The 10706-nt window shown below is 51.1% G+C and overlaps 1 protein-coding gene across 1 annotated transcript; it reads right to left on the reverse strand.

The window, feature by feature from the left end:
• Nucleotides 1–2006: 2006 nt before the first annotated feature.
• NR0B2 (nuclear receptor subfamily 0 group B member 2) lies at nt 2007–7750 on the reverse strand. The gene is made up of 2 exons (XM_056847681.1): nt 7243–7750; nt 2007–2248 (listed from the first exon to the last, which is right to left on the reverse strand). Exons 1-2 carry the CDS (start codon nt 7748–7750, stop codon nt 2007–2009), a joined length of 750 nt encoding a protein of 249 aa, XP_056703659.1.
• Nucleotides 7751–10706: the final 2956 nt, after the last annotated feature.

The raw sequence follows: 10706 nt of genomic DNA on the forward strand, positions 1-10706 counted from the left end.
TTTGTTTTTTTAAAAAAATAATAACTTAACGCATATTTTATTGCTACATACAAATCACAGAAAAGTACTCACTCACAAAATGTTGACATCAGAAGTCAGGGTAAAGAAAGGTTTGTGTAGTGAACAACAGCGCTGCTAACTGGGGAGGGGGGAATCCACCCCCCACTGGGCAACACATTTTTACAATGGAGTCAGAGAAAACAAAGGCCCAGGTCAGAGAATGTTTTTCTGTGATGAAGATCAGATCAAAGCAACCCAGGTTTCCTTCCCTAGCAGTTTATAACGTCATTTCAAGCAACTGTTGAATATTTCAGATTGAGCTCACAGGAGCTCCAGATTTCTTTCTTGGGGGACATCTGTGTGCTGCCTTGGAACTCAGCCTCAGTAAGAAAGATGCATTGGCTAGCCCTTGGCATGTTGAGAACCTGGATTGTTTCCCTGATGCTGCTGGAAAGTATGTATGGGGACACAGCTGGGTGGGAAGTAGGGTTGCCAGGTCCCTCTTTGCCACCAATGGGTGGTTTTTGGGGTGGAGCCTGGGGAGGGTGGGGTTTGGGGAAGGGAAGGGACTTCAATGCCATAGAGTCCAATTGCCAAAAGCAGCCCTTTTCTCCAGGTGAACTGATCTCTATCGGCTGGAGATCAGTTGTAATAGCAGGAGATCTCCAGCTAGTATCTGGAGTTTGGCAACCCTAGTGGGAAGGGTGTTCTGGAGATGCTTATGGGCAGTTTTTGTTTCACTACGCCCAACAAAGTAGTCCCAACCAGAGTACCTGTTTCATGGTGGGTTAGCCTTCTTATACACAATAAATCACTTTCGGCACGTAATGCAGCAATAGCACACCTCAGAATGAACACTTTTGTTTCCACTGACTTTGGCAGGGACCGAGTTTTTGAAGATCAGAAGTCAGGAAGGGTTTTTTTTAAACACCCCAATATCTTTTACATTTTTAAAAAACTTTTTTCTTGTGCTGAAACTTCCTGAGGTGTGAGAGTTGACGACATATCTAAACCGCAGAGTCAAGCTGGTAAAATGGGAGCCGCTTTCACTGGAGAATTCTGGCAACTGTAGTTCTGTGAAGAGGGGTAAAGAAGATGTCCAACAGAATGTGCAACAACCTCACCAAACTACAATTCCCAGGATCCTCTTTGGGGGAGTGGGGAGCTGTGTGTGTGTGTAAAGTGCTGTCGAGTCACAGCAGACCTATGGCGGCCCAGTAGGGTTTTCAAAGCAAGAGACGAACAGAGGTGGTTTGCCATTTCCTTCCTCTGCGTAGTGACCCTAGTAAACTGGAATACAAAGTATTACCTACAGGTAAACTGGAATACAAAGGGACAGACATTTGCAATGCATCCTTGTAGCTTGGCTCTGCCAGCTTGCGTTGAACAAGGATAGCTTTGTATGGTGCCCATACTTCACATCTGATGACACTGGCAAAAGATTCTAAGTCAGCTTGCAACGCCAGGGCGGAAGAAGAAGAGTTGGGTTTTATATGCCAACTTTCTCTACCACTTAAGGAAGAATCAAACTGGTTTACAATCACCTTCCCTTCCCCTCCCCACAACAGACACCCTGTGAGGTAGGTGGGGCTGAGAGAGCTCTAAGAGAACTGTGACTAGCCCAAGGTCACCCAGCTGGCTTCAGGTGTAGGATTTGGGAAACAAATCCAGTTCACCAGATTAGCCTCTGCTGCTCATGTGGAGGAGCGGGGAATCAAACCCAGTTCTCCAGATCAGACTCCACTCCTCCAAACCACTGCTCTTAACCACTACACCACACTGGCTCTCTACACAGCAGTTATTACCCGTATATATAGCAACATAACAGAGGAGCACAGAACTGGGTTGATAGTTGCCTTGTGCGCATCTACAAGACAGTTGTGATTAAGATCTACTGTTCGTTCCATTCCCAAATTGCACGGCCTCTGGGCGTGAAGCACAAGGGCCCAGCGTGTTGCGGGAAAGCCCCAAAGCCAATCTTACTCAAGGTGTCGTGGCCAACAGACCTATTTCATCACCAGCATTTCTGTAAGCAGCTGCAGAATGTCTGTGTTGCCAATCACTGGCTGGAAGAAAAGGTCAGTAATGAGAGGAGGAGGGATGGATTTCAGGGTGGAAGCAATCAGCAGGACGCGAGCAAAGCGGTCTTTGTCCTCCAGATGGAAAAGCGCCAGGACTTCTTGGAGCGCTCTCTGGGCTTCGCGCTGGAGGCTCTCGATGTAAGCGGAGGCCTTGAGACCAGGCACGTCTGGCAGAAGAGAGAGAAGAAGTCCAGCTGAATCAGGGACTCAAGTAACGTTTCAAATCGTTCAAACCTTTGGATGTTGGAAACAAACAAGCTGCAAGATGCATTCAAACGTACTCCATTTGCCCTAACGTAACACCTCCCCCCCCGGGAGTAAGCCCCATTGTATAGACTTGAGTAGGATCCTGAGTAGACCTACTTACGATTGCTCCCAGGATGTGGTGGACATGGGCCCTTCAGCAACCAAAAGGGTTTATCTGTGTTGACATTCTGAGGAAGGTGTCTTCGTATTTTATAACCTCAACCTGTCTGCCTCTGGTTTGGATCAGGATTGTGTGGGAAGGGGTTTAACCCTTCCACCTCCACATGTCTTCATTAATTAAAGCCAGCCCTCCTTGCTGTGTTATTAATCCATTAAAAGGATACACCCAAACATGGCTACCTGTCTTTTTCTTTCTTTAAAGAGCTATAATAGTGTAGTGAGCCCAGTTTCAACGGGGACTCAAGGTGGCTTAAAGCAATGTTCCCTGTCCTCTATTTTATCTTCAAAAGAATAACTCTGTGAAGTAGGGTAGGCTTAGAGAGATATGTTTCTCCGTGAGCATGCCCCAGACCTCACCAGGCGACCGCAGTTGCACTCAGCGATACACATGTCCCTCACGTGGCTCTGGAAGACTGGCTTTCTTCCCAGCAATGGTAGTTCTGGGATGATACAGGATGACTTCCTCTGTTTTGGGGGTTGGGGAGGGCATTTAAGGGAAAGCACGTTTGGGGCCCCGTGGCGCAGAGTGTTAAGCTGCAGTACTGCAGTCAAAAGCTCTGCTCACGACCTGAGTTCGATCCCGACGGAAGTCGGTTTCAGGTAGCCGGTTCAAGGTTGACTCAGCCTCCCATCCTTCCGAGGTCGGTGAAATGAGTACCCAGCTTGCTAGGAGTAAAGGGAAGATGACTGGGGAAGGCTCTGGCAAACCACCCTGCAAACAAAGTCTGCTTTGGAAATGTTGGGATGTGACATCACCCCATGGGTCAGGAATGACCCGGTGCTTGCACAGGGGACCTTTACCTTTTTATGTTTGGGGCAGTATACGTTTTCTTCTTTTCCTCCAATTTGGCCCTATAGTTTGAAAGCTAGTGATGCTAGTATAAGGCTAGCAAGTCTAGCTTTATAAGTGGTTTGGATGGGAGACCCACCGCCACCACCCTGGAATCATACAGAAACTCTGAACAGTGAAACCATTTAGGAGGCATCTTCATTCCCTTGCTGACACCAAAAGCAGTAAAAAATGAAGTGTGTACCCCTCAGGCAAAAGGTGCATGTGTTTGATTCATATATTACATACTACACATGTTGGCTCTCACATCCCCACCCTGTGTAATATTCAGACATGAGTTGTGGGGACCTGATTTGGATTGGACCCATAGCGCGCATGGAACGGGTCATGCTGCTATAAAATACTTGGAGGAAGGGCGGATTAAAATGAGATAGGCAGCTAGATGGACTCTTGCTCTATGGTATACTTCTAATTTCAGCAACTTTGAAACTTTAGAATACAAACAGTACTGGAAAGCAACTTGTATCTACTTGTAATTACTAAATATGGGAACATACTACAGGAGAAAAATAATATTAATTATCTAAACTATCTTGTTCAGAGTTTTGATTCATTTCAGCATTTCATGACCACTAATGATTCAACCATCCACGAACGTTGGGTGGCACATTGGGGGATCTGCAGTGAGAGGGGAGTATCAGCAGAAATTATTGCTCTGGCTTGTGAAGAGTTAAAGCACCATTAATTAAGACATTTATATCCTGTGTGGTAGGTTAGGCTGCCTGTGTGTGACTGGCCCAAGATCACCCAGTGAGCTTCCACCGGAGAGCGGGGATTCGAACTTGGCTCTCCTAGATCCTAGTCAGACATCCTAACAACTACACCATGCTGGTTCTTGACGGTTTCAGATCTGTACAGCTGAATACATGAAACCGCAGATCACAACAGCCACTTGGCCAGTCTAAATGTGGGGTGTGAATCAAAAACTCTTGGAACTGTATGAATGTGCCTCAAGAAAGAACAGCAGCCCTGAGTTTTTGCAGTCTGTGGGAGCTGAAGCAAAAGGGATGCTGCAGTTACTTTGAAACTGGTACCACCTGCTGTGTGCTTGTTTCTGCACACCCACTTGGTATCTGCTTATTGGAACATGGGCATATTCTAAGCATACCACAAGCCTCCAGAACTCTCCCCTCTGCAAGTAATTCTCTCTGTTCCTGTTGGCAGCAGAGGATAGGACTCGCAATAATGGGTTTAAATTGTGGTCGGAAAGGTATTGGCTGGATATTAGGATATTTTTTTTACAGTAAGAGTTGTTCAACGGTGGAATCAGCTACCTAGGGAGATGATGAGCTCCCCCTCACTGGCAGTCTTTAAGCAGAGGCTGGACAAACACTTGTCAGGGATGGGCTGTGGCTCAGTGGTAGAGCCTCTGCTTGGCACGCAGAAGGTCCCAGGTTCAATCCCTGGAATCTCCAGTTAAAGGGGCTAGGCAAGTAGGTGATTTGAAAGACCCCTGCCCGAGACCCTGGAGAGCCGCTGCCGGTCTGAGTAGACAATACTGACTTTGATGGATCAAGGGTCTGATTCAGTATAAGGCAGATTCATGTGTTCAGGGATGCTCTAGACCAGTGATGGTGAACCTTTTAGAGACCGAGTGCCCAAACTGCAACCGAAAACCCACTTATTTATCGCCGAGTGCCAATGCGGCAATTTAACCTGAATACCACACCCAGAGGGGGCCCAGAGGGAGAGGCTAGGGTTGCCAAGTTCCTCTTCGGCATGAGTGGGAGATTTTTGGGATGGCGCCTGAGGAGGGTGGGGTTTGGGGAAGGACTTCAGTGCCATAGAGTCCAATTGCCAAAGTGGCAATTTTTTCCAGGGGAACTGATCTCTATTAGTTGGCGATCACTTGTAATAGCAGGAGATCTCCAGCTAGTACCTGGAGACTGGCAACTAGTTCCTTAGTGTTTTCTCTCTACATATCAAGACAAATGGAAAGGTGTTTGGAGGATGGCTTGTGGACACTTCAAAGGTGGAATAGGACTGCACGTCCCTCCACCCGCACAGACCCAGAGGGAGCCGGAGAGGCCGCTGGAGGGAAAGAAGGAAGGAAAGAAGGGAAGGTAGGGGGAAAGGGAAGGAAGGGAGGGAGAGAAAGAAAGAAAGAAAAAGAGAAAGGGAGAAAGAAATGGAGCGAGGGAGAGAAAGAAAAGTAGCGAAAGAAAAGGACAGAGGGAGACAGAGAAAGAAAGAGGCCATTTATGCATGGGAGGTTTTGCCTTGGATTTGCCACTCTCCAGATGCACATTTTCCCCATCCGGATTCACAAAACTCTGCATGGGGACTTACTGATGAGTTTTGAGAATTTGGATGGGGAAAATGTGCATCTACAGAGCGGCAAATCCAAGGCAAAACATCCCATGCATGAATGGCCAGAGACCGGAAAGCCTTCCCGCTTCTCTCTCTCTCTCTCTCTCTCTCTCTCTCTCACACACACACAAGCCCCCCTCCTCCCTCAGCCCGCAGCAGAGAAGGGGCGCGCGCACGCAGAACAGCCCACAGCGCACGGGTGCCGGGAGACCCTTCCCTTCCTGCGGAGGCTCGGCATCCTGCCCCACTGACAGCTGCCCCTGCCCAGCCGGGCCCACTACCAGCGAGGGAGGGGAAGGAGGCGCCCCAGAGCCTCCGCCTGACCTCCTGCCCCGCGGCTCGCCAGCCACCAGCCCTGCCACTGCGCCCTTCGCCTGTGTACGGGGCTGGGCCTCCCCCCGGGCGCCTCCCACGTGGCCGGGGTGAGCAGCAGCAGAAGGAGGATCCCCCACCCGGCTGGGCCTCGCCGCCACCCGCCTCCACCCACCCCTTTCAGAGTGGAGCTCCGGCGGAAAGGAGGCCCGTCTGGCGCAGAGGGAAGGAAGGAGGGAGGGAGCCCAGCCTAGCTCAGCGCCCCTCTCTGCCTGCCTGGCTTGCCCAGGCCCCTAAGCCCCCCGCCCGGAGGGGATCTCCCACCCGGTCTGCCTGCCCCAAGGGGGGGATGCGGTGAGAGGCGAGCAAAGTGGGGCAGAGGGCGCCTCCTTCACGCCACCGGCCAGCCACGCCCCTCCGCCCGTACAGGCCCAGAGGGCACCGGAGAAGCCGCCAGCCATGCCGAGTGTGGGCGCCCGGCTTCTGTTCCCCGCTCTCCCACCCGCCTGGCTGGCCGCGCACGCTCCCTCCAGCGGCAGCTTCTGTGGGAGAGTCTGGGGGCCACCGCCAGTGATGTCGGAGGTTCCCCACCCCTGGGCTACAGCCTCACCCATCTGGAGAAGGGCAGAGCCGGAAAGGCCAGAGGCTTCGAGGAACCGCGCGTGCCGGCAGGGAGGGCTACGCGTGCCGGAAGTGGCACGCGTGCCATAGGTTCGCCAACACGGCTCTAGACTGATCCTGCATTAAGCAGGGGGTTGGACTAGATGGCCTGTACGGCCCCTTCCAGCTCTATGATTCTAAGAAACCAAGGAGCTGTGGCTCAGTGGCAGAGCAACTGCTTGGCATACAGAAGGTCCCAGGTTCAATTCCTGGCATCTTCAATTTAAAAAGATCACGTAGTAGGCAATCGGAAAGCCCCATATCCAAGACACTGGGGAGCTGCTGTCAGCCAGTACTGCCTCTGTTAGATTAATGGTCTTTTGATGTGGTTCTGTATAAAACAGCTTTGTGTGTGCAGGAAACTGACTATGTATAGTTAACCTTGGATCTTCCACCACCATCCAGGGAAAGCAGGAGCAGAACACAACATTTTGAAGGCCTTTGAGGGGGCGGTTGCAACCAGGCGCGTCTTACTTGCTAAAGTCTTATGAATGAACCCCTTGAAAAAACAAGTTCCTATTTTTCCCTTCAAGGCTGTGCGCTGCCCCCCCCCCCCCATCCTGTTTGCAAAAGGTTTGTTTTCTAGGAAGACCTGGCACTTACCGGGGTTGAAAAGCATAGCCCCTTTCAGGTAGGCATACTCCTTCGGGCTGAGGTCTAGGCTCCAGAACTCATTCAAGCTGCACTGGAGTCGCTGGACGCTGGCCAGGGTGGGCTGAGCTCTCTGCAGCTCCTGCCTTTCACACTGGCCATCGAGAAGGATCCTCTTGAGCATGCTGGGCGCCGGGGTCTCTATGACCTCAAAGGTCACCATCTCTTGGACCAGGCCGAGGAGGAAAAGGGGAGCCCAACAGCCGTCCAGGAGCAGCAGCTGATCTTCCCAGGGGAGCAGCTGGAAGGAGGGGAGGTTCTTCACAAAGCTGACGGTCTTCACCAAGACGTCCGACGCTGCTCGGCAGGTGACCTGAGGCGCCTGGAGGCAGACGGTGCGGCGTTTCTGGCACAGGCAGCGCCCCTGCGAAGGGCTGCGGCCCTCCCGCCGGTCTCGGCTCAGGAGCGTATAGAGAATGGCGTTCTGGCTCTCCCGGCACTGGCATTTTTCATACTCCATGTCTGCGATGGAGCAGCGAGGCAGTCGCTCGGAGGGCAAATGCTGTGCTCACCCCTGGGAGCAGTGCACGTTTCCCAGTACCGTTGGCTTCGCTGCCCCTTTTGGCTGAGCTCTGCCTTATAAGGCTCCTGTGGGCGAACGAGCCGCCGCCGCCCCCCACCTCCCATCAGCAACCTTGACCTCCCCGCAACCAGCAGCCGTTCATTGAACAACAAGTCAGCCCTGAACCCATTGGCTGGGCCCCCACGTGGCCCTGAGAAGGGTTTTCTCAATGAAGGTGCCAGCCGGGGCCAGGAGACCGGAGGACTTGGCAACCTGCCCTCTCTGGATTGCCCCTTATCAGTATCGACAAAGCCATTACCCCAGGCTGTACCATGGCACCAAGGGCTTCGGGATTGTAATCAGCTTTCAGAAGACGGGCTGGGGTCACTGCCAAGAAGGTTACACACGAACGCGGCAGCCCAGCAGCAAAACAGCTCATAAAACTCTAGCCTTGGGAAGAGCAAACTGGAAGTCCAGTTATCAGCAAATTGTTTGTTTAATGCAGACGGTTGCTTTTTGCTGATAATGAAGGGTGGGGGGACACAGTGAAATGGCACCCAGTCAGCAGCGTGGTGTAGCGGCTGGAGGAAACCTTGGGCTGAGTCCCCCTTCTCAGCTGGGCTCTTACTGATTTCAGGGCAGTTGGTCTCCCTGAGCCAAATTCACCTCACAGGGTTGTTGTGAGGACAAAAAAGGGGGAACCACATGCGCTGCCCAGAGCTCCTTGAAGGGAAGGTCACCCATAAGGGGCAGATGGGTTTTGCTGGACTGGATGGAAGGATAGTACCTGAAAGGCTGTCATATAGAGGAGGGTGCCGAGTAGTTTTCTGTTGCCCCAGAAGATCAGACCAGAACCAGTGGGTTTAAATTAAATCAAAAGAGTTTCTGTCTAGACATTAGGAAGAATTTTCTAACAAGTGGAAGAATTTTCCTCAGTGGAACAGGCTTCCTCGGGAGATGGTAAGCTCTCCTTCCCTGGAGGTTTTCAAGCAGAGGCTAGATGGCCGTCTGTCAGAAATGCTGATTCTATGACCTTAGGCAGCTCATGAGAGGGAGGGCATCTTGGCCATCAAGCCCGGTTTTTCTTTTGCCCAGAAGATGGCCCAAAAAATCCTCTAGGATCCCTGGCCAATCTGACCTGGAGGAAAATTGCCTTATCACCCACGACCTTGTTTACACAAGTTGCAGGGGACTCTGGTCCATTAAAGCACATACTGGAATATGTAGTGGTTAAGAGCGGTGGTTTGGAGCGGTGGACTCTGATCTGGAGTACTGGGTTTGATACCCCATTCCTCCACGAGCGGCAGAGGCTAATCTGGTGAACTGAGTTGGTTTCCCCACTACTACACATGAAGCCAGCTGGGTGACCTTGGGCTGGTCACACTCTCTCAGCCCCACCTTCCTCACAGGGCATCTGTTGTGGGGAGGGGAAGGGAAGGTGATTGTAAGCTAGTTTGATTCTTCCTTAAGTGGTAGAGAAAGTCGGCATATAAAAACCAACTCTGCTTCTTCATCATCTTATGAATCCTGAAGACGTAACCAGATCCCTGTTTAGCTTTGCAAATTGCTGCATATCAGTGGCAGGTAAAGGAACAATTACTGGGACCAGTTCAACCACACTTCAGATAACCTGACCCGGGAGCAGGCAAGAACAGGGAACGGAGTTTCCCCTGCAGAGTCCCTGGAAATCCGCCAGTCCGAGTGCTGAGATGCCAAAGCATCTCAGGAATGAGGCACTTCAGGCCTTTTATCTTGAGACAGGAGAAGCCCTCGGCGCAAATCAGCACCTGTCTCATAAAGAAGAGAGAAATTAGGCTGCTGTCCACATGATGCATTCCTTAAATCAGCACCTTTGCTTAGCATGGTGTAGTAGTTAAGAGAGGTGGTTTGGAGCGGTGGACTCTGATCTGGAGAACCAGGCTTGATTCCCCACTCCTCCACATGAGCAGGGGAGAATCAAACCGGCTTACAATTGCCTTCCCTTCCCCTCCCCCCAACAGACACCCTGTGAGGTAGGCGAGGCTGACAAAGCTAAGAGAGCTGTGACTAGCCCAAGGTCACCCAGCCGGCTTCATGCGTAGGAGTGGGGAAACAAATCCAGTTCACCAGATTAGCCTCCGCCGCTCATGTGGAGGAGCGGGGAATCATACCCGGTTCTCCAGATCAGAGTCCACCGCTCCAAACCACCGCTCTTAACCACTACACCATGCTGGCTCGCTAATAAAACCAGTTTGGAAGGGAACCGCTGAGAAAATTCAGTTGCCTTGAGACACCTCACCACCTGCTGTGAGTCAAGGAACAGCAGTCAGGATGACCGGATTTGCAAAGATGAGCGTTGCTATAACAGCAAATAGGACCCTTTCTTGGGTGTCAGCCAGTAAGTATGAGTGGAAAACTGAAGATGTTCAAAGGGTCAGAGGATGACAAGAAAGACAGTTCACACCAACATGCTAGAGTGTGAGGAATAGCCAGAGAGGTAAAGACTTCAAAAGCACGTGACAAGACGCAGAGCTGGCAGCATATTGAAAACCACCAGTTACAAATTTTTGTACAGATTCATACTCTTAAACGTTGGCAGCCTTCACTGAAAGAGACCCTTTATGCTATTCTTGTGACCACTGTTTCGTCACAGGAGTAAAAACAGCAAACACACTTTAAAAACAGAACAGTAAAGGTACAGAGTTTATTTAGTTAACCTTTGAAGCCACCTCAGAAGTATTTGGCACATGGATAATCAGGACACAGGGACACACTGACACCCCATGAAAACATCTCCTTTTATTGTACATGCAGAATACAAGCTGTCTTTTCAGCAACAATGCCCGAAAGGAGAACACACACAAAGCTTCTCACTTGGCATGGCCAATGTGCGGAGGAGAATGTACATCGAACAGTTCCAGCCAGGTAAGCGGCT

This window comes from Euleptes europaea, chromosome 3, assembly GCF_029931775.1.
Source record: "Euleptes europaea isolate rEulEur1 chromosome 3, rEulEur1.hap1, whole genome shotgun sequence".
NCBI lineage: Eukaryota > Metazoa > Chordata > Lepidosauria > Squamata > Sphaerodactylidae > Euleptes > Euleptes europaea.